Source organism: Jaculus jaculus, chromosome 4 (genome assembly GCF_020740685.1).
Source record: "Jaculus jaculus isolate mJacJac1 chromosome 4, mJacJac1.mat.Y.cur, whole genome shotgun sequence".
NCBI lineage: Eukaryota > Metazoa > Chordata > Mammalia > Rodentia > Dipodidae > Jaculus > Jaculus jaculus.
In genome coordinates, this window is record NC_059105.1 from 100,958,498 (window position 1) to 100,983,177 (window position 24,680).

A 24,680-nucleotide genomic window follows, 5' to 3' on the forward strand; every position below is an offset into this window, starting at 1 on the left:
TGTGTACTTTCGTTTCATGTGAACAATGTTGTTAATGCCTCTCAGTAACATGTGTCTCTTAGGCAAACTGACTGACTTGGCTTGTGTTGAAATGAAATCCCTTGGTTCTTAGCCTGTAACCATGATACATGATACATGAAGAATTTTCTCATGATTTTCTATGCATGAAATGCAAATTAATAGAGATTAGGTGTCTGTCTTTTGAGCTGCCTAGTATTTCATCTTTACTAATAAGTTTTAGACTTACATTCCTTAAAATGCAGTTCAGAAATATTCATGTCTGTGACAGGCTGATAGTAGCAAAGATCCACCCACAGTTAGCAGATTCTTGGATGGGTTTCAGAACGTTTTTAATTTCATTTGTTCTTACAGAAGCTAGTGTCCTCTGGTATGAAGACTGACTGCTTTAATCCTGATCTCTATCATTCATGGGTTTTAGCCACCCATAGTTCTGCTGGGGACACCAAGTGCAAGGCCAGTTCTAAAGGAAAGTCTCACTTTTACAGGAAGCAATGAGGGTTTTCCTTCCTTGCCTATATTATCTTTGTTATATAATTGTTCCAGATTATTATGAAATGACTGAGATTTATTTTAACTCTATACATCCAATAGCATCATCACACTATGCATTGATAACCCAAGAAGCACTATTTGGAATTGTTACTACACATATCCACTTTCATGCTTTGTTCTATTTCTCAAGTAGCAATTATACATAAGTAAAAGAAAAAAAAAATAAAGGATAAGATAAAAGAAGATGGATATTTAGAAACACACATGGATTCTTCCAATACAAATTAATATCCTCAGTTAAAATAAATTTTGTAGCACTTACCTTTCTATAACTGAAACAAAACACCCAAACAAAAGCAACTGATGGATGGAAAGTATTTATTTGGACTTATAGTCTCAAATGGAAGCTCCATGATGGCTGGGGAATGCATGGTTTGAGCAGAAGCTGGATATTACTTATGACACAGCAGGTGGAAAATAGCCTCAGGAGAGTGAGCAGAACCAACACTGGCAAGCTACGGGCTAATAAACCTCAAGATCCACTCTCAGCAACATATCTCTTCTAAAGAGTCCACTAGCTGGGGACCAACCATTCAGAAAACATGACCTTATAGGGAATATCTGACGCAAACCACCAAAATAGTCAAAGATAATTTGTTCCTGGTTGCTACAAATGTCAGGAACTCAGTATTTTTAAAAATCTTCATAAGATAATGCTGCATACATATTCCAAATTTCCAAAGGACCATATAGTAATTCCATATCTTGTCTATGCAATATCTTGTCTATGCTTCTCCATACTTGCTAGTGCAGAAGTCTTGTTCCATGGTGAATTCCATTACCTTTGCCAAGCATCAAGAAATAGGATTCATGGATCATATAATTGTTCTATATCTCATTAAAAATCACTTCTTTATTTGCTGTGTGACTTGTGGTTTGAGTGTATATGTTTTTACATGTGTGTTGGCACACATGTGTTGAGGCCAGAAGACAACCTCTCATTTTTGGAAGACCCCTACATTTCCCATAATGTCAATACCAGTTTATGTCCCTTAAAAAAGAGGCAAATATTTCCATATCTTTCAAGTCCAAAAGCTATCTTTTGTCTTTTCATTCAAACTGGTTATATGATGTTTGAATGTGTCATTGACTTGCATAGATAGTTCTCATAGTCAGTGACTTTTGCACATGCTTGTAGTTCATTTGTCTTCTTTTGGGAAATGGGCCATTATTAAATTGGGTTGCTTTAACTTGCTATTAAATTTTAGAGTTACTGTATATTATGTATCAGGCATGCTTTGCTTTTTTTAACATCCATTCCCATTATTTCCACTATGGTCTCTATTAGTCCTTTCTACCAATTTGGAATTTGCTGTATTGTTGCTTTTCTAGTCTTCCCTCGCTGTGTTGTCAGGTTCTCCTCTTTTTTAATGTCACTCTTAGAACTGTATTTGCTATGTTCTATAGCTTCTGGAATGTTATATTTATATTCCCATCCCATTTAATACCTTAATTGGCTCATTATTAGTTCAAGACAATTTAATTTCGTGGACATTTTAAAGATACTTTTAGGGGAAATGTATTGATATTTAGGTACCTCTCTGACAGACTAACTCAAGAACACATGTTTTGCGCTTGTTTTCTTGTTACTAAAATCATTTTGGATACAAATGTGTTATGAGATCAATGATGAAGGTTTTTTCTACTTTTGAAATAGCAACTGGTCTTTTGTAAACCAAATATGTCTTGTATGTTTATTCCCAGGCTGCTTGATAGATTGGGAAACAACATGTATGTATAGATAAAATATAAGATATCAGATACAAAATACTAAGTAATAATAACAAGTAAAAATTATACACTTAATGAGGTGTTCCTTGGTAATTGATGGGTATCTTAATTCAGTACCTTACTAAAGCATAGCGCATTTTTACAGATTAATTACCAATGTAATGAATGAAATTTTATCCACAGTTTTCATTTTGTAGAAATACTTCTGTATGACCTCTTACTATGAGTTTCTGCTTTTATTTACCAGAAAACAGAAGCTGCCGGAGAGGTTTTAAACCTTGTCATAACCGTCGTTGCATTCCTTATGGCAAGTTATGTGATGGTGAAAATGACTGTGGAGACAACTCTGATGAAGCTGACTGTAAAGGTAAGCGGTTTGTGCATCAACAGAATAAAATAGTGTTACAGTGTTCTTGAACTTTTTCAGTTTGCTCCTGAAAGAACTGTGTCATGGACCCCCCAGAAATATCAACCAAATATACTTTAATACTGGCCTTTGGAATGAAAATTGAGATAATTGTACCAATCAAGTAAGCCAAAGAGAGGCAGAGGCTACATGATCTTACTGTTATGTGAAATGTGAAAAAATAAACCAGTTTCATAAGAGTTGAGAGTAGAAGGATTTGGAAGTGTTGGGTAAAGGCCAAACATTGAATACACAGATATAGTTTGATAGAAAAAGTATCTTCTTTATATATTAGTCAATATAAATTTATTTAAAAATTTATGACTATGTTATCATGTCTTAATTAGTTTTAAACTCATCATTTCCTACCATTCTAATTGTATCTTCTTGTTTGTAGGATCTTTCTATCCAATATACGTTGACTTTAGAATTTATCTTACTACTGTAAAAATGTTCCCTTCATTAATACATACTTTTTTATCTGTACTTTCATTTCTTAACAACTGTTCAGAGAACCATAATACTATTCTTTTTAATTTTTGTTTTATATCTAAAACAGATTTATTGGGGTATATTTTTAATATATCTACAAATTCATTTATTTCATATGTACATAATGATTTTTACAAAAATTACCACATTATAAAACTACCATCTTAACAGAAGTGTTAAAATACTTATTTACATGACCTTGAGGAGATCCCTTATCATTATCTACTTCCTTGTGCCAAACAACCACTAATTTTGTCTATCATAGTAGATTTTCATTACAGATTTTCTGTAAATTAAATGATACTGTGTGTATAATCTCTCATTGTTTCTTTTATTTAACATATGCCTTAAGGATGCATTATTTTACTGAATCTGTTATTATGAAGATTGGTATCTTTATTTTTGATGCTTCATCTATCTATATTTTATCAAGTTTATATTTAATCATGACCAGGTTTTCTAGTTGTTTGAAGCATCTTCCTAGTCAACCCACTTTATATATGTATTGAATATCCACTCAATGCTTTCCCCATTTATGCTTTTTTCCACCTTGACCCTATATTGTTGAAAATAACCAATATAGATTGCCTGTGTGAAAAGCCTTGCATTAAATTTACTTGACCAAATTCTGCCTCAATTTTCAAAGTATTAACATAGGAAAATCAATTAAATTAGAATATCATATTGAATAAAATAGTAAGTAATACATTGAATGGCATACTATAAGGAAAATGTAACTTTTACCTTCTTTATAAATCACTGAGCACTGATGAAGTAACAATGTTTGTAGAATAACTAACAAGTTTTTGTCTGACTTTTAACTCAATATAAAACTTGAACCCAAAATATATTTATAAACCAATTGTCTTTTGAATTCTTTCCATTAAATTATTCACCTTTTAATTATTTTTATTTTTATTATTTATTAGTTTTGTACTCAGTGAATACAGTCAAGTTGGTACCACTGTTAGCCTCCTCCCTGTCCTCTCCCCTCCACAGGGACCCTCCTTGATAGGGTATATGGGTCATGCATTGTGGGGTTAGTCATCAGTTATGGGTAGAAGGAAATGTCTTTGTGTATCATGACTCAATGTGTGGCTCTGACATTCTTTCTGCCCCATCTTCCACAAATTTCCCTGAGCCATGTTAGGTTTATTTTAGGTATGCTTCAGTGATGAGATCTTGGGCGTCTCTGTGTCTCTGGATATCTGGTTTGGTAAGAGTTGCTTGTTTTCTGTATCTGTCTCCTTCACCCTTGTGCTGGTACCAGGTTCACCCTTTTTCTGATTTTTATTTATTTATTTATGACAGAGAAAGGGACACAGAGAGAGAAAGTAAGAATGGGCATGCCAGGGCCTCTAGCCACTGAAAGTGATCTCTATAGTATGTGCCACTATGTACATCTGGCTTATGTGGGACCTGGAGAATTAAATCTGTGTCCTTGGACTTCACAGGCAAGTGCCTTAACTGCTAAGCCATCTCTCCAGCCTAATAAACTCACTTTTTTGAATGCAGAATACAATGCACATGATTATGAAACACTCACACCCCTTTAGATGCTCAATTCTGATGCGAATAACCATCTGGTGAACCCTTTCATTTTTGAAATGAACAACCGTCATAAGAACATACAGAGGAGCATATGTGATACTATGACAGCACACACATCAATAATTTTTTTTAAATTTAGAAATATCCAGATAGGCTGCATCAAATTTAATAATTTTAAAGTATAAATAACATAACTATAAACACACTATGTACATAACTAATAAAAAGGCATAAATAACATGGAATGATCAGAAAGAAGGCAAGGTCAAATAAAAACACTAACACTAAAACCTATGAGTAATTCTGTACTATTGGATTAAGACTACAAACACAGGAGTGGTTGAGGGAAATGTTTAAGATGTCAGAATGAAGACAATGTAAATCACCTCTGATTTTATCGTAGTTACTAAAAAGTTGCCAAAGCCTTAAAATAGGAGAACTCGAGTCCCAGTTACAGTAAAATAAGTAACAAATAATAAAAATATATATATATATATAAATGAAAGCTATACTGATGATAACACACCAACAAAACTGTCCTCCGCAAATATCTGAAGCTAAAAACGAACAGTAGGGAAAGGAGCATGGGGTGGTTTTGTTGGGTAACACACACAGGAGAGAACGGAAAGGTAAAGGGAGTTCTGAAGCATGAGGGCTTTTTCATAATATACATAATGGTGAGCATCATGCTCATGTGGGGATGAGAAGATAGGTATGAAGATCACCTGCAATATTGGGCTAGAGCACTTGGAGGCATCCTTGTGACCTACTCCAAAGACATGAGATGGAGAGAGCTTTGGAACTCATGCATCCAGATCTACACTACTCATATTTATGTTGGACTCAATGAAGAGGAAAAAACTTATAGAGGGTAAATAATTAAGAATGTTGTATAAAAACTTAAATCTTATTAAAAAGTGGAAGTAGGGAACAGGGCTAGCAGAAGGATATTCTTCAGAAATTATTTATTCATTAATTTATTTTGAGGCAAGCCCAACAGACTACTCTTTTTATGCATGCAGAAGAGAGAAAGAGAGAGAGAGAGAATATCTCCCCTTGTGTGCATGTGCAACATTGCAGGCTTGTGTCACTGTGCATCTGGCTTATGTGGGACCTAGAGAGTTGAACATGAGTCCTTAGGCTTCACAGTCAAGCACTTTAACCACTAAGCCATTTCTTCAGCCAAAGGAATTGTTTTACCCATCAAAGTGGATCAAAGTGGAGCATTCAGCATTGAAGTGTTACAGACAAGGAAAGATAGCACACATGGACTACAAGTACCCATTGCTCTTGGTGAACATATAAATTCTTAATTAACTTTTAGGAAGTCCACCCAATGAAACAGTAAAGGAATAAAACTACATTGAGTTAAGCCAGATAATGGATAGAGGGAAGACTAATGACATAGGATAAAAATAGCTTTTGGGAAAGAGTGAAGGTAAGGGAAAGTGATGAAGTAAGAGTTGGAAAGAGAAGACTATATAGAAAGAAGAAACAGAACAGACTGTGTGCGAGTTATTCAGGAGCTATGTGGAAAATCAGGAGCCTCTTCTGTCCAGTATATTTACTATGCTTCCTCATTGCTGCCTGAAGTTAACCCATAGGAGATTGAAAGGCATTTGCAAACTAGATTACCTATCTATATTTCATATTGCCTATGAAAATTTAAAATAATGTATTTTACTATACTTGAAGTAGATGAATGGAAATAAATATGCATTTGATATAAAGGAGGCATAGAAATATGAAGACCAAAAAGAGATTCTATCAGGGTATTTCAATCAGGAGAGGAGCATACATTAAACCAGGTTGATGGTAAAGCATCAAGTAATACTGAGAAGAAATTAAACAATGAATATTAATAATGTAGGTTCTAAAACAAATGTTTAAAAAAGTATTTCAAATTAATGTTGCTATGTTTTTTTCTTTAGAAAATATAAGATTAATTTCAAAAGAGGTTAACAAATTAGTCAGTGTCTTGGGTTTATAAAATATGGAACCTAGCAAGTGATAGGTATTAAAATTTTGTAGTGGTGATTGAAGCAATACCTTTTGTAAAACATAGATTTTACTCTGCTTAATGATATTAATAGCAGCTGCTGAAGAACAATAAAAGTAACAATATTTTGTCCTTAGCATAACAATGTCATCTATATTCGTGGTTACAGAGCAGTGTACTTGTGATTCAATCTTTGGCCATAACCTTTCTTTTGAAACAATACTATAAAAGACATAACACTAGGAAATATTCTAAAGAAATAAAACAAAGTCTTGTAACTAAATTTTTTTAAATAAAAAGAGAATTTATTATTTTAATTTCAAGTGATACCACAATGTCAGTAAGTGGTTCCATTTCTTATACCTTCCTTGGCTATATTCAGTTACAATTTCTTAAACACAAGACATGTGAAATGCCCCAACTGTCTAGTTAGAAACACTAACTTACCTCTGGAATGCCATACTTGTTAAGGAAGAAGTACTTTTCTGAACAGTTACTGCAGCATTTGCTAATCTTGAGTTAAGCAGAACCATATTCCACAGGTATTCCAGTTACTGAGGCTTATATCCCTAAGATCATGGCACCAGAGATGGGACAAAGTTCCCCTTTCTGCAGCAATTTCAAGAGCCCTTGGCCACTAACACATTACCCACTAGTGACCTCCTTAAATAGACAAAGTATTGCTTTTGATGAAAACTTTTATATCCTATTTAGAAAAATTCTTTTTAAGTTGATGCTTAAAAGAATTTTCATTTTTAATCATTTTCCACAACTATCTAACATACCTTAAGAAATTTATCATAGGTACATAATCATTTTATTGCTTATTAGCAAAATGTAGGCTTATAAAATTTGAGTAGCTCCTATAAATTAAAGTATTTAATATTTTTATTTAGTTGTTTATTTATTTGGCAGAAAAAGAGAGAGAGAGAGAGAATAGGGGTTCCAGGATCTCCAGCCACTGCAGACAAACTCCCGACGTGTGTGGCCTCTTGTGCATCTGGGTAACATGGGTCCTAGGGAATCAAACCTGGGTCCTTTAGCTTTGTAGGCAAACACCTTAACCACTAAACCATCCCTCCAGCCCATGGGTTGTCTTTAGACACAAGACTGCTTATCTCAGTATCTTCATCTTGGTTGGACTTTCTTTTCAACTAATATTTGACACATAGTGCTGCTCTTCAGTCCCTTTCAAGATATAGAGGAAAATATCACTGAGTCCATTTCCTACAAGCCAGGAGCCTGTGACTTACTGACTCAGATGTGAGATCAACACATAGAAGTTATTTAAAAAACAGGAAAGACTGACAAAGAGTCTCGTTTGTTCCAAGACTTCCAATTATTCCTTTTTTCTACAGTCATTGCCACACTTGGATGACTTTACTACATATATATGCAAATTTGAAGATGAAATTATGTGTGACTATTGAAACAAAACAAAGTAAAATATTAAATGATTGATGTCTATATGCAGAGGCAATTTTTGTAGCATAGACCAGTAACCCCAGCTTATTTGTTTGTTTGTTTGTTTGTTTGTTTGTTACTCAGAAAGATTAGAAGTTCAGAGCCTTCCTGAGCTAGAATGAGTTTAAGTCCAACCTACACAAATCAGTGAGACTTTGCCTAAACAAAACAAACAAAAAAAGTCGATACACCTCAATGGCAGAATATTTTCCTAGCCCCTGGTTAAATCCCTAGTACTGGATAAAAAAGGAAATATACAAATTGAGATCTTGATAGTCTTTGTTGAGAGGCTAAGAGAAGCTATCTCTAAGTTATTTAAATTGTTGCTACATATGTATTTCTGTAAATTATGAATCTCTGGTGATTAATACTATTTTATTTAATTCCACAAGGTTACAAAGTCTACATATAGTGAGGACATATATGTTATAAGGAATTTTATTTTTTATGTCATTCTTTTTTTGAGGAAAATTAAAAAATCACAAATCCTCATCAAACTTTTATTAGTTGCCTCTTTAATGCTAGTGTTTTCATTGCTGAGAGCTCAGACCTCAGTATATGTGAAGGGATATGAAGAGTTCAAAAACTCCATCATGCTGTATTCCTCTTATGGCTGTGCGACAGGTTGAGGGAATAGACTGAGGGAGGCATGTTAAGTGCCTTATTCCTGGTGAGATTAGTATAAATTGCTTCTCCAGGGAGAACATGAATGTCCTTGGGCCACTGGGATGCTTTGTAAAACCCGAGAGCCAGAAGTTCTGGGGCTGCCTCAAGGAGAAAAACTGTCCTATGTTTTTGTTGTTGTTTGATGCGTTTATTATTGTTGTTATTATTATTATTGTATGGGCTCAAAGAAAACTTTGAACAATTCTATAAATAGAAAGAAAAGATAAACATAGTTGCAGAAGAAAATTAGAATTTCTTCTGTGTTTGCATATCCTTGGAACCTAAGCAGTAATGAAATAACTAAAGAGAACTTGTGGTTTGAAAGTAAACAGAGGAGAGAGATGACAGCCAGCTTAATGGTTTTTGTTTGCTTGTTTTGTTTGGTCAGCTTCGCTTTGCTTTAAGCTGGACAAAAAGAGTTGACACTTAGGTTATTTAAAGAAGCATCCAGTGGACAACAGAAACTCCATTCCATTTGACATCCTTCACATTCGTTAGAGATTTTAATTGCCATAGTAAAAAGAAAGAGGAAGAAATGGGAAAGTGAAGCATGTATGTGAAGGAGAAAGTAGCTTCACTTTTTTTTACTCTAGCTTCTACATTTGATCCAGCAGCTCTGTCACGTCTCACTTTGTGCTTTCTCATTGCTATTCTGTGTGTGGACACAGTGTGTTTTCACTCATTTTGTAGGCCAACTTTTTTTCTTTTGGACAATCTAGAGGGAAAAACAGAGTGTTTTTCATGTGCCTATCTGTATTGGACAAAATTATTTTCTTTATTCTCTTATTCAAGAATTTTACCCTGAGGAAAAGTTGTCAGGAAAGTTTCATATTCACCTGACAAATTAAGATTGCATTATCTCTCACCCTCAGAAATCACCCTAAGGGTGAAATAAATTTTAATATAAGAATGACCAAAATAAAGTCAGAAGGAATGTAGCTGAAGCAGTCAGCAGAAAGAAGTTTGTTTTGGACAAGGGACAATTTGTTTACTGATTTCATAAGTTTCTATTATTTCCATGGCTTTCTTATCACTATGATCAAAGTATCTGGGAGAAGGTCTTAAAGCTGTAGAGATTCATTTTGGCTGTGACATCAGAGGAATAAGTCCATAGTTCTTGGAGCCATGTGTCTGGGCCCGTGTTGAGGAAGGACTCATGGCAGTGGAGAATATGGAGGAGGCACTTGATCAGAAGAGACTGTGCAGCAGTAGCCTTCAAAGGCAAGCTTCAGTGACTTGCTTTGTCCAGCTAGAGAATGCCCCCTAAAACTTACATGGCAACTTTTTAACCAGTGCCATAAGAGGAGGGCCACATACTCAATGCAAGGGCCTTTCAGGGTGGGAGGATAGTTCATATATAAACCATAGTACACAGATTTCTTCTGCTACGAGACTATTACCTTTTGCTAATGAAGAAGGTGTTAACCTCTACCACCATCTTGGCCGTACTGCTTACAATTTTACCACCACTTAAATATGTCAAATGCTTTCCCCACTCATTTCTCTAATACCATGCTGGTATTTTGAGCACTTTGGCAAGTCATATATTCTGCCAGTTTATCTCTTGTCAACAGGATTAATTATATTCAGTGTTGACCTCCTCTTTGTCTTGTCTTACTCCAAAATTCACTCCAAAACATATGACCTGCCCCACCTTTCCACTCTTCAAAACTTATTCTTTATCCTGAGCTTACCAGAGCTGTTGACATTATATTTCAAAGTCCCTAACCAACCAGGTTTTCTTTCACAATCTGAAAGTCGTGTTTATAAGTGCTGCTTTCTTGGTGAAGCTGGTATCAGCCATCATCATGCACTTAGACAGACTTTCTGAACACCAGCATGGAGGATCCTCTTTGGAAGCTTGGGGTGAAATGCTGGGATGCAATTGTTCCTACATTACTTCATGTTTGCATACACTTTGTTAGATAGACCATTACGGTCATTCATAGAAACATTACAACTGTCTAAAATGTTACTTCACAGAAAAAGCATACTCTTTATAAACAAAGAGGTATAAGAATTCATTTGGCATATACTTAATGAGAGTGTATAGTGAACTAAGAATGAATGATTGACATGATTACCTTCTGGGTTATGCATTTACCCTGTAGTTTGATTAACAGGACGTGAAATGTGCTAGAAAGAAATATACTATCTATGACATGAAGTCTTATCTTTTTACTGTTTTGGAACAATGAATTTATCTCTAATGCTATTGGAATTATCATTTTCACATGGTAATATGTTATTTTTAACAAAGAAAATAATGAAGCAATTACAATTACAAATTGAAAATAAAACATTTATTCTAATCATCTTTTAAGCCCAAATAAGTATGCAATTTTAAGATACAATTAAAGATAATAAGAGAAGTGCAATATGCAATACAAATGATAGGCATACCCCTGAGTAAGATTTGCATATTTTAAGACTGCATTTTAAACATTTACAATTTGTATAATTTCTATTTGTAATTAAATAGGTACTTCAAAATATCAACATGATTAAGAAGCTGCAGAGTCAAACAGCCCTTCAGGTTGTATGTTAATATAGTCAGCCTGTGGAAAGTTAAAAGTGGGTTAGAGTCTCACTTAAGTTAATCTACATATATGGCATTCTGAACACCTGTTCATAATATGTCCCTGGTCTTTATTCTCTGGTTATGAATGGTTAAGCAATAAGAAAAGAACATGACTGTGAATAAGATATTTGGCAAAATATGTTTATAGTTTAAGTAGCATTTTGAAATGTACTTTCATGTAAAGAACTGTAAAGCAATTCTTTAACAACAATATAACTAAGAAATACTTTACTTATGTTTCTGCCATGCATTGATGGCTCTCTATTTATTCTCAATTGCTGCCTGTAACAAAGTGAATGTTCATTGTTCAACCCAGTATCAGTCCCACCCTTTCCCTTTCCCTATTTCTCTGCAACTACCATTGAAGGTTTAAATGTCCTTTCTTGTTAGCAACAAGATTGGAATTTCTCAGTAATCATTTTATTGGAAATTTGTTTCAGGTCCTTACTATTTGCTGTAGAAGATGGAAAAAAAAAAAAAAAAACCTCAGAGCTATATGATAGGTCTATATGATCACAGAATCCAAGGCATAATCCCTACTTTACTGGAACCTACCACACAGTGGTCTTGAGATATATGAACTGGCAATTGCAATTCAGCATGATAGAAAATCACCACTTAGGGAAGAATTGTATGAGAGCAGAAGAAATATGAGAAACATATTGAGGTGGGAGTTGGGAGAGGGTTTTCACATCAGATTTCCTAGAGTTCATAAAACAAACTCAAATATTCATCAATTGGTTACAATGCTAAAAAATATGAAAACCAGAGGCCTTTTTCTGTCTCATCTACCCATGTATTTATTTGCTGTCTTTTCTAGTTTCAACCTGTGCCACAGTCGAGTTCCGCTGTGCAGATGGGACTTGCATTCCAAGGTCAGCACGATGCAACCAGAACATAGATTGTGCAGATGCTTCGGATGAAAAGAACTGCAGTAAGATATTCCACTTCCTTTAGTTCCTTTATGCCTGGACACCTTTTGGCATTGGATTGAACACTGTCCAACTTTTTCCTGAACCTCATCCAGAACTGATTTGTAATTAACCCCTGTTCTGTAGGATAATTACATATTTACTTCTTCAAATAAAACTAAGGATTGTTTTTTGCCTCTATGACCTACATAGAAGGCTCATAATCTTTGAAAATGAGGTGTTTTTCATTTATTTTTGTTTGTATCCTTATAGATAATACAGACTGCACATATTTTTACAAACTTGGAGTGAAAACCACAGGGTTCATACGATGTAATTCTACCTCCTTGTGTGTTCTGCCAACCTGGATATGTGATGGATCTAACGACTGTGGGGACTATTCAGATGAACTAAAGTGCCCAGGTAATTCTGAGAAAGAAAAGCAGACCTTACTTTGAAGGTTTAAAATCTGGCTACTTTTACAGAAAGAATTAGTTAATTTCCATTCATAGCATTCATTGACTGCGATGAATGTTTATGTGCTATAGACTAAAAGTAACTATTAACTTCCATGCATGCCATAACATCTTTCAAATGAGTTGTAAAATGATACTCAAGAAATCTGTCCTCGGTTCAGAATATTGTTTTCATATTTAGTTAGTAATTAGCTCTTCTAAAATTGGTGATTAAATCTTTAAAGTGTGTAATATGTAAAGCTTCAACAGAAATAGTATAAATTTCAATATGCCAATTCAAAGAGTAAAAGGAGAGAGACACTTCTCACTGTAGATTAGGATTTTACACTGATGTTTTGAATCAAGCTGTTTTAAGTAACACAATTTTTGGCATAAGGTTTGGTACTGGTTTTTATTATCTGATCACTGTTTGATTGGTATATTTTCATCTTCCTTGTCTTCATCTGCCTAAGCTCTAAGAAGCACCATTTGCCATTTGCTTTCATAGAGAATGTCTTCTAGGAAAAGTCATGTCTGCTTCAAATTGAGGACAAAACAAAATTCAGAAAATATGCCTACTGAGGTTAATAGCAAATATAAATTAGCATAATTAGCACATTATGGAATTTGGTATCATATTTCTATTTGCTTCCCCTCATGCTAAACAACATGCATTCTGATCTATATTTTGTTGGCATGTCAATTTTTAAAAAATATTTTAGGAAATAATCTTTGTGGGAATTTGTTCTCCAAATTATACAAACGCATAAACAATTACCGGAACCTACCATTCACAGTAATTTACAATTAGTTGCCTTTGCAAGAAATAAAATTTTAACACTCTTGTTCATGTGTAGCACTTATTCTATGATGTCACTTTTGCATGAGGCCTTTGGTTTCACAAAGGAAACAGTATCATGGAGAAAGTAGAGACATTTGGGGAACTTCACTATAACTCATTGCAGATCACATTTTTTAAAATCTTGGTATATTTTAAATATACTAATAGTTTCAAGAAGTAGAGAAACATCTTTACTTACCTTTATGCAACTAGTGTGTCAAGGTAACTTTTCAATACCACATTCTTTCACTGACCATGGCTGTAACTGATTTTTTGAAAGTTTCTTGAAGGTAACACAAAATGGATATTTATTACACTGATATTTTAGTTTCTGTTTATTTTACTTGTCTCTTTCTAGAATTAATATATTATGTGAAAGGTTGTTATTGCAATAATAAGAACTTGTAATTTTCATATTTGGTAAGAGAGCAAGGGATATTCATGCAGGCTTATGGCAGACAGGCAGACAGGCCAAATGCCAGGAGCAGGTCAGGTTATGTATCAAATAGCAATGACATTGCTTCCCAATAACCATAAAGTATACAGGAGACTTTGTAGCTTCATGATGAATTCATGTAAAATGTGTTTTTAACTTTTCACAGAAATAAAACAGGGATTTTTTTTTAAGCTCAGATAATGGATCTCTGAATTATGATTAGCAAATAAACTGTAGGGTACACTTGCTGGTTGACTTTGAGCCAGGCACATCTAAATCTATTTAAGCCCCCAGGACCCAGGGGACAGATGGGATCCAATGAAGAGATAAATCCAGTAGTATTTTTGTACTCAGCAGTTATATTTAATAATGAGGCTTTAACAGCAAAAAAAAATAAATAAATAAATAAAAAACTTAAAAATGATCATAGAAAGACACCTCTTTTGTTTTTGTGTTTTCTTAGAGTTTATAATAAATTTGCATTTATTTTATTTGTTATTTATTTATGGTACAGAAAATTGGGCTGATGGCCTGACATATACCGAACAGACATACTACCAGGCAGCTGCAACCCAGCACAGTAAAATGTTAGAGATTCTGTTGTAATTCATTTCTCTTTCTTACAACAGAGAATATTTGGTTTACTCCTTTCAAAGCATGTTCATAATAAAGGGCAAGTGCAGAACTAAATTTGCACTTTACCTTCAGAGATTGGCCAAGGTGACATGCCATACATGTACAATTAATTTCAAAGTGGATATGAATAGTTTTGTGTTGTCATTCTTCTCCTTTACTTTTACCTCCTAATCTCCACACCATTTTGATTTTGTTAGATTTTCTATCAGTGACCTCCATTTCTAGGGCCAGTCCTCAATCATAAGCATGTGTGAGGCCTGAGGCATCGCCTATGGACAATGATAGTTCCTAATCTTACCTTGGTTTTCACAACATTGGTATTCTTTAGGAGAACATCTAATCACTTTTTTGTTTGCTTATTTATCTTGCAAGACTATAGTGTTCATGTTTTATAAACATACATTGCAAAGTCCTTAAAGTTAACCTATTTGGCATTACATTTTATATCTTATCACAGTTCAAGAAAAACATAAATGTGAGGAGAACTACTTTGGTTGTCCTAGTGGAAGATGTATTTTGAATACCTGGGTATGTGATGGTCAGAAAGATTGTGAGGATGGACTTGATGAATTCCACTGTGGTAAGACATTCATTTTGCTTTAATTTATTAGCCATGTATGTCATTTTTATTTATATACTGATATTTTCCTTTATAGGGGTTTAATGCAAAATATTTCTAAGTGATTTTAACATTACTTATTTTATTAAATTATAAAAAATAATAAAAATAAGGTAAAATTGAAGCAGCTATAACAATGATAAGAATCTTTTACCTCAGCCTTGTAACCTTGAACATTTTTTGAAAGTTATCACCATTGATCAAAACAATATAACTTAATTTCCTTACTTTTTAAAAAAATTTTCATGTGGTATCATAATTACATTATGATAGGAACACTAAAGATTTGTCATACACACTTAATTCTATTTTTTTAATGTTTTGTGGCATTTAAACTATATTTTAGCTTTTTATTAATTATATGTAACTTTAGTAGTCCATTGCTTTAACCACTTGAATAGTCCCATATGAAAATTTCTGTTTGATTCTTATGTTTCTGAGATTCAAATCCAGGGCTTTGCACATTCTAGGTAAGCACTATGCCAATGATTCATAACCCCTGTCTTTTATATCTTTAAATAATATACTCAGATTTCTGTTTCTTTAAATACTTGTTAATTAGTCATTTGTGTGTGTGAATATTCACTTCACGTAGTGAAAGCAAGCAAGTATTTTAAAATTCATTTTAGAACATTAATAAATTTTGTGATTCACTGGCTAAATAAATTCCTACAGGAAAGCACTATTTTCTTATAACACAACTAGCATATATTGTGCTGAATAGAGAGGGGGAAAAGATTAAAAATACATCTATGAAATGTCAAATTCTCCTGAAAGTAAATGTCATCATGAAATGAGGAAGTGTGTTTTGTTTGATTAAGATCCTATATGTCATTACATTAGAGCCAGATTCTGTTCAAAAATATCAGAACACTTCAAATATGTCATTATTCATTCATAATTATAGGGGAACCTCCTTCTGTTTTTCCCAGAGGAATTTTATGTTTATTTTTCCACTAACAACTAATCCAATTTTAAATGAAATGAAATATTTAAACAGACTTTAAGAATTAAAGCCAAATTGGTGAATTTACAATAATGTGTGTTATGAACAATTTCATTTGGGAGGATTCTATGTCTAGATATCATGTGATAAAACAATATACTGGATAGAAGGGTGAATAAAGGTTGACGTGGAATAATAAAAAAAAATTCTTTTGGGGCTGGAGAGATGGCTTAGCGGTTAAGCGCTTGCCTGTGAAGCCTAAGGACCCCGGTTCCAGTCTCGGTTCCCCAGGTCCCACGTTAGCCAGATGCACAAGGGGGCGCATACGTCTGGAGTTCGTTTGCAGAGGCTGTAAGCCCTGGCGCGCCCATTCTCTCTCTCTCCCTCTATCTGTCTTTCTCTCTGTGTCTGTCGCTCTCAAATAAATAAATAAATATTTTTAAAAAATTCTTTTGAAAATGAATGAGGTGTTTTCTTAATAAAAACATAATATATTATAACAAAACACTATTCAGTTGAATTTGGAAATTTTACAAATTCTAGTACTTTCAAACACAGAAGTAAAATTATGAATGTGTTAGTTGTGAGAGTATTGTCATCAAATTAAAGTCCTTTTAGTGAACACACCTTTCAAAAAGGAAATATTTGCTGGCCAGCCTACCACATTTTTACCTTCCTAAGTTTATTTTTTTCTTCATTATTTCAATGGTGGAATGAAATTTTAAAAAATGCTATAAACCACACATGAAGCGTTTATGTTATATCCAGATATATCATATTTATAAAGAATGGATCCCAAGACTATTTTTAGAGGAGAGTAGCCATAGTAATAATTATTATCTCAAAGGCAAGCTCTGTGAGAATTATGTTGCAAGGACACAGTGTGTAAACTACAAAGACACAGAGAATGTGCAAGATGGTAAACTTTTATATAGAGTTGTCATAGAGGAGTTTGGACTGTTTTATTACAGTGTGGTTAATTTTAGGAGGCTATAAAAATGTTCTGTCTGTGAAATCTAAGAGTACCTCACCTATGCTCTCTTTTATAATTGACTCCTGATTATTACATATATTAATAAACTGCTATTGGCAGTTGCTATTTTGGTCCATGTATTACTTATAGAATGTTCAAATTATGACAAACAAATCTATCTGTTCAACTAAATATCATCTCATTGAAAGTCTTTTTCTGTAGCTTAAAAAATATTTTTATACTTAGCCATCCTCATATGCAGGAAACTTCCAAAACTTATTACACTTGGACTTCCTTATATGACCTGGTATATCTTCTAGATTCTTCTTGCTCTTGGAACCAATTTGCTTGTTCTGCACAAAAATGTATTTCTAAACACTGGATTTGTGATGGAGAAGATGATTGTGGGGATGGGCTAGATGAAAGTGATGACATTTGTGGTGAGTTGCTTCCTTTATATTCCAAATAAATGCTTGTTTTAGCCAATTTTTAATTACTATGATCATTTTTGAGTACAAATAAACTACTTTTGTACTGCACTAAGCTTATCATTTTTAAATGTATATACAGCTAATTTATAGAATTTTCTCCAATTATTACTACAATGAATAATTTTATCCATTTTATATCTAGTTTTCAACGTTTCTTTAAAGTAGACTTCACTGATTTTTAACTGGGTTAAATGATAATTTGGGGGGTATGATTCCTGAGTTTTATGTTTTTGATTTTTCCCTCAAAATTTAGCATACAAATTTATACTGTCACAAACCACCTACATTGCTTGTGTGTGCACTTTGAAGAGATCATTACTGCTAAGTTATTTTAAATAAGAAATAAAATTGCATAATTTTTAAATGCCCTTTTAAATTCAGCAGTTAGAAGATTGGAAGTATTAGTGTTAAACATCTATATTTACCTACTATGCTGCAATATAAAAACAATGTGATTTCTCTTTAAAAGTAGCAATTGTTCAAACAACAGTTACTATGGAAATATTACAGAATTTTTAGAGGTAAATGAATGAAATAATCTATATGCTATTTATTTTTACAATTATTCAATCAATCAAGTTATTGACCTGCCTATTAATCAGTCTAATTAGGTACTTGATATTTTTTTTCTATTTTAACCTTATATTCTTCACTTACTATAGCAATACTACTTGGTTACTCCTAGTAATCATCCTTTTAGAGATGAGAGAACACAATTCATAACACAAAAAGTATGCACACAGCTAATGTACTTATAACCACCTCTATATTTCCTATGTGTGGCTAGCTATTTATGTCACAACCATAGAATCATAGAAGCAAAAGGAGTGTTTAATAACACTCAAGCTGAAGTAAAATTTTCAATAACATAAGGTAATGATATCTACAAATAGTAGACTATTACTTGTGTGTCTTCATTATACCCTCTCCAGTGTTTTGTCGCTCAGGTGTGCCCTCTAAGGGCCTGGTGAAGGTTCAGCCATTTGGTCTGCCTTTTAGAATATAGAATTTTATGGTACCATTGCCTTTTGGGTCTACATTTGTGTTTCCCACCCCTGGGTTGTCCTCCCCACCTTCCCCACTCATCCTAGTGTCTAGTTCATGACATGCTTGCTGGGTATGTAAGGTATCTTGGGTAGATTCAGGTTAGGTGCTGTAGATGAGTGAGACTATGTGGCGGTTGTTTCTATGATTAGGTAAGTTCACTGAGAATGATCAGTTTCAGGTTCAAATATTTTTCCTCAAATTTCATTGCGTCAATTTTTCTTGCTGCTGTATAGAATCCCATTGGGTAGATATACCACATCTTAGTTATCCATTCTTCTAGTGATGGACATCTGGGTTCATTCCAGCTCTTAGCTATTATGAATTGAGCCACTACAAACATGGTTGAGCAAATCTCCCTGGTCTGTGGTTTGAAGCTTTTAGGGTAGATGCCCAGTAAGGGCATAACTGGGTCTGTTGGTATCTCTATAGTCAGCTTTCTCAGGAGCCTCCATATTGCTTTCCAAAGTGGTTGTACCATCTTACATTCCCACCAACAGTGGATGAGTATTCCTATTTCTCCATATCCTTGCCAGCATTTATTTTCATTTGATTTTTTAATGTTTGCTATCCTTATTGGGGTAAGGTGGAATCTCATAGTTGTTTTAATTTGCATTTCCCTGATGATTAGGGATGATAAAAATGTTCTTAAATCTGTGTTTGCCATTTGAATTTCTTCCTCTGTGAACTGCCTGTTCAGCATTTTGTCCCATTTTGTGAGTGGGGTGTTTTACTTTTTACTGTTTAGATTTTTGAGTTCTTTATATATTGTAGAGATTAGGCCTCTGTCAGTTGGATGACCCACAAATATTTTCTCCCATTCTATGGGAAATCTATTGGCTTTGCTTATTGTATGCTTGTCTGTGAAGAAACTCTTCAGCTTCATGAGGTCCTATTGGTTGAGTGACTGTTTAAGATTGTGAGCTACTGGGGTTTTGTTCAGGAAGTCTTTTTCCATTCCTATATCATGGAAGGTACTTCCTAAATTTTCTTCCAGTACTAGTTGAGTTTCTGGTCTTCTATTGAAGTCTTTGATCCATTTGAACTTAAGTGCAGTGTATTGTGAAATGTGTGGATAAAGTTTCAATTTCCTGCATATAGTTATACAGTTTGTCCAGCACCATTTGTTGAAGATGCTGTCTTTTTTCCAGCCTATATTGTTTGGGCCTTTGTCAAATATCAAGTAGCTATAGTTGCTTGACCCAAAGTCCAGGTCCTCAAGTCTATTCCATTGGTCTATACTCCTGTTTTTATGCCAGTACCATGTTGTTTTTATTACTATGGCTTTGTAATATAGCTTTAGATCAGGTATGGTGATGCCTCCAGAAGTATTTCTTTTACTGAGGATATATTTGAATATGCAAGGCCTTCTGTCTTTCCATATGAAATTTGAAATCATTTTTTCTATCTCTGTGAAGAACACTACAGGGAATTCAATTGGAATTGTATTAAATTTATATATAGTCTTTGGTAGGCTTACCATCTTCACAATGTTAATTCTTCCTATCCAGGACCATGGGAGGTATTTCCATTTTCTCAAGTCTTCCTCAATTTCTTTTTTGAGTGTTTTTATTTTTTCGTTGTATAGATCTTTCATTTCCTTGGTTAATGTTATTCCAGGTATTTAATTTTTTTTTTGTTGCTATTGAAAATGGGACCATGATCCTTATTTCTTGCTCTATATGTTTGTTACTTGCATATAGAAAGGCTACTGATTTTTGTGCATTGATTTTGTATCCTGCTACTTTGCTATAGGAATTAAGTACCTTCAGGAGTTTTGGGATGGAGTCTCTCAGGTCTCTTACATATATAATCATGTCATCAGTGACTAGCGCTAACTTAACTTGTTCCTTTCCAAAGAGTATCCCTTTTATTTCCTTCTCCTATCTAATTGCTTAAGCTAGGACTTCCAGTACTATATAGAAAAGCAGAGGTGAGAGTGGCCAACCCTGTCTTGTTCCTGATCTTAATGGGAATTCCTCCAGTCACTCTCCATTAAGTATTATTTGGGCCTTTGGAGCTTTGTATATTGCCTTTATAATGATAAGATATGCACCAACTATGCCAATTCTCTCCAATGTTTTGATCATGAAGTTATGTTATATCTTGTCAAAGGCCTTTTCTGCATCTATCGAAAGGATCATGTGGTTTTTATGTTTAACCTTGTTTATGTGGTGTATTACACTGACATATTTCCATATATTGAACCACCCCTGTGTTCCTGGGATGAATCCCACTTGCTCAAGGTGGATAATGCTTTTGATTTGTTGGTGGATTCAGTTTGCAAGGATTTTGTTCAGAATATTTGCATCTAAGTTCATCAGGGAAATAGGCCGGTAGTTTTCTTTTTTTGTGGCATCTCTACCTGCTTTTGGAAGTAGGGTGATACTAGCTTCATAAAAGGAGTTGCTTAGCTTTCCCTGATCTCCAATTGTGTGGCACAGTTTGAGAAAGATTGGTTTGAGTTCTTCCATGAAAGTTTGATAGAATTAGGCTGAAAAGCCATCTGGTACTGGACTCTTCTTTTTGGGGAAGTTTTTTTTATTTATTTTTCAATCTCCATGAGTGTGATGGGTTCATTGAGGAGATAATCTCCTTTGAGTTTAGCTTTGATAGATGGTATGTGTCCAGGAATTTATCCATCTCCTCCACATTATTCAGTTTTGTGGAGTACAAGTTTTTAAAATAAGTCCTGATAATTCTCCCAATTTCACTTATGTGTGTTGTAATCTCTCCTTTTTCCTTTTGAATTTTGTTAATTTGAAGCTTATCTCTTTTTTTGCTTCATCAAATTGGCAGGGGTTTGTCAATCTTGTTTATTTTTTCAAAGACCCAGCTCTTTGTTTTGTCAATTGTCTTAATTGTTTCCTTGGTTTCCAATTCATTGATTTCTTCTCTGATTTTAATTATTTCTTTCCTTCTGGAACTCTTTGGGTTAGATATTTCTTGCTTTTCTTGTGCCTTTAGGTGGATGGTTAGGTTATTGATTTGGGATCTGTCTGTATTATTTAGGAAGGTATTGAATGCTTTGAATTTTCCCCTGAGGACCGCCTTCATTGTGTCCCATAAGTTTTGGTATGATATGTTCTCATTGCCATTCAATTCTAGAAATTTTGCAATTTTAGATTGATTATTCATTTCTTCTCTGTGGAGTATTTCCTAAAATACTCTCTGTAGGTTTGGTTTTGAGTTCATATAATTGTGAAGCTGAGTTTTGTCATGGAAAGTTTTTCTTTCATCATCTATTATGAGGGATGCTTTTGCTGGGTAGAGTAGTTTGGGTTGAAAGCCATAGGTTTTTAGACTTTGCAGTGTTTAATTCCAGGCCCTTCTAGCTGTCAGTGTTTCCATTGAGAAGTCTGAAGTAATTCTGATAGGGTTAATTTTGAAAGTGGTATGTTGTTTTTCCCAAGCTGCTTTTAAGATTTTCTCTTTGGTGTCAAAGTTTAAAGTCTTAATGGCAATATGTCTTGGAGAGTTTCGCCTTTGGTCCAGTCTGTTTGGCATTCTGTTGGCTTTTGGTATCTTGATGGGCCTTTCTTTTAAGAGACTGGGGATGTTTTCTTCAATTATTTTTTTAAATAAGTTCTCCATGCCTTTGGTCTGAATTTCTTCTCCTTCTGGTATTCCAGTGATCCTGATTTTAGGATGTTTAAGTGTATCCCACAATTCCCTCATGTTCTGTTCACAGGAACTTTTGAACTTACTGAAATTTTTGAACTCTTGAACTGTTTCTTCCATCTTGTCTTCCAGATCAGAGTCTCTATCCTCCACATGGCTGACTCTATTCTTGAGAGCTTCTAGAGAATATGGACTAGTTCAATTAGTTTTGCATGTTCTACTACTTTTCTGTGTATAATTTCCATCTCTTTGTCAAGCTCCCTTTCCACATCATTTTCTGATGTTCTTGATAATTCCTGGAATTCATTCTTTCATTTCTTTATGTCTTCATTTAGAATGGCCACCTGATTATTGAGGTCTTCTTTTTTTCACTCTCCCTTAAATCTATTAACTCTATTTTAATTCCTTCCTTTTTCTTATCTATTAGTTCTAGTTTAGTGATCACAGCATCCAAACAATAATCGGTCCTTTGTTGATTTTATGCAAGTTCTAACAGTAGCTTGGTCAAGATTGCATTGCTCATAGCTTCATTTTGGTGTTCTGAACCTAATGACTCTTCCATGTTTTGATTAGAAGTGTTCATTGTAGGACTGGGTGATCTAACTGTATTTTCTTGCATTTGATTTTTCATGTAATTTCTTCCATGCCCTGGTCTGCCCATCACAGTGTATGGGCAGTTAGGTGGGTGGATCAGCCTGGGCTCAAGCATAGTGAGAATCAGAGGCAGGCTGAGGCAGTTTCTAAGCAGCCTAGGCTTTTGCTCTCAGTTGCCAAAGCCACCTGATCTACTGCCTGGCTGGGGTGCCAAAGTTGCCCAATCTCTCAAGTGGTAATGGGCCAAAGTTGCCTGTGTTCAAGCTAGGAGGGATACTGAGGCACCAAGGACTAAAGCAGCCCAAGCTCTGGTGTGGGAACACTGGGATCCACCCCAACAGGACAATGTCGGACTGCCCTTGTGTCAGACCTGTATGGGATGGCACCTGAGCTGGTGCAAGCAACAGACACAGTCTGAGTTTGCTTCACAGTTGCTGTGGGCCTAGACTTGCTGAACGTGTGGTGGCAGGAGCAGTAGGTGAGCGAGTGGGCGGAGGAGTCTAAGCTTCCACATGTGGGGATTGATTGGCGCATGGGGTGCTGCCATGGATGCTGCGGCTACTTGCAGGGAGGCATGGGCTACCTGCCCGCAAGGGAATCAGTGATTCCCTGTTTTACCCCCCCGCCCTCTGTACCTTCACAGTGGCAAACTATTGGAAATTGCTCTCCCCTAAAAGACCCAGTGAACCCGTAATGTCTTGCCTTTCTTTCCCCAAGATCTGAAGTGCAGCTAGGCAGTCGCCATCTTGGCCCATTCATTATATGTTTCACAGAAAGCATGGGGTAAACATCAAGAGAGAATCTGTGTGTATGTGTGTATATACATATGCATGTGCATGCATGTGTGTGTGTGCAGATGTATACAACCCATGTTCTTGTGTGCAGAGGCCAGAGAAGGATGTAAGATACTTTCCCTGACTTATTTACTTGAGATAGGGTTTCTCATTGGACCTGGAATTCACCATTTTTTGGCCACAACTGGCTTTTTAAAACTTACTTTCATTTATTCATTTAAGAGAGAGAGAAAAAAAAGGAAAGAAAATTGGCCCTCCTGGGTCTCCAGCCACTGCAAATGAACTCCAGTCACACGTGTACCTGTGCATCTACCTTATGTAGGTCCTTGGGAATCAAACCTGGGTCTTCTCTGCATGAAAGTGCCTTAACCTCTAAGCCATCTCTCTTAGCCCCTACAACTCACTTTTGAAGAGAGTGCTGGGTATTGAACTCAAATTCTCTTGCTTGCACAGCACTCATATACATGGAGCCATTTCCCCAGCATCAAGAGAGGATCCTACTTTGACCTATACTCACATTAGGAAGAAAAGAAAAGTCATCTTTGTCCCTTTGAAATTACAATCTGAACCAAAAGTTTTGTTTTGTTTTGTTTTAAAGAATTTCTTTGAAAAATATCATTCAACCAAATGAGACATAAACTTGCGAGAGAGTAAGCTGGGAGGCTCTGTTAATGTATGAAAGTGCAGAGAGCATGCTTTATTCTTTCCAATAGGACAGGATGGAACAGGATGACCATAGCATTAACATTTAGGAGCACATTTTTTAGCAAAAACTGAAAGGACAAGACATCAAAATAGAAGGACTACTTAGAAACAGGAGGTTTTCAGTGTAATTGTATGGGGAAAGAAGGACAAA

General features: G+C 34.8%; 1 protein-coding gene across 2 annotated transcripts in view; it reads left to right on the forward strand.

Moving 5' to 3' along the window:
- Positions 1 to 24,680, forward strand: part of Lrp1b (LDL receptor related protein 1B) — a 2,087,209-nt gene that overhangs the window by 1,781,231 nt on the left and 281,298 nt on the right. For both annotated transcript variants that reach the window (XM_045147485.1, XM_045147484.1), the window contains 5 exons: positions 2,552 to 2,671; positions 12,284 to 12,397; positions 12,648 to 12,797; positions 15,200 to 15,322; positions 17,601 to 17,720. In XM_045147485.1, coding sequence (XP_045003420.1) covers positions 2,552 to 2,671; positions 12,284 to 12,397; positions 12,648 to 12,797; positions 15,200 to 15,322; positions 17,601 to 17,720 — 627 coding nt within the window. The remainder of the gene's footprint in view (positions 1 to 2,551; positions 2,672 to 12,283; positions 12,398 to 12,647; positions 12,798 to 15,199; positions 15,323 to 17,600; positions 17,721 to 24,680) is intronic.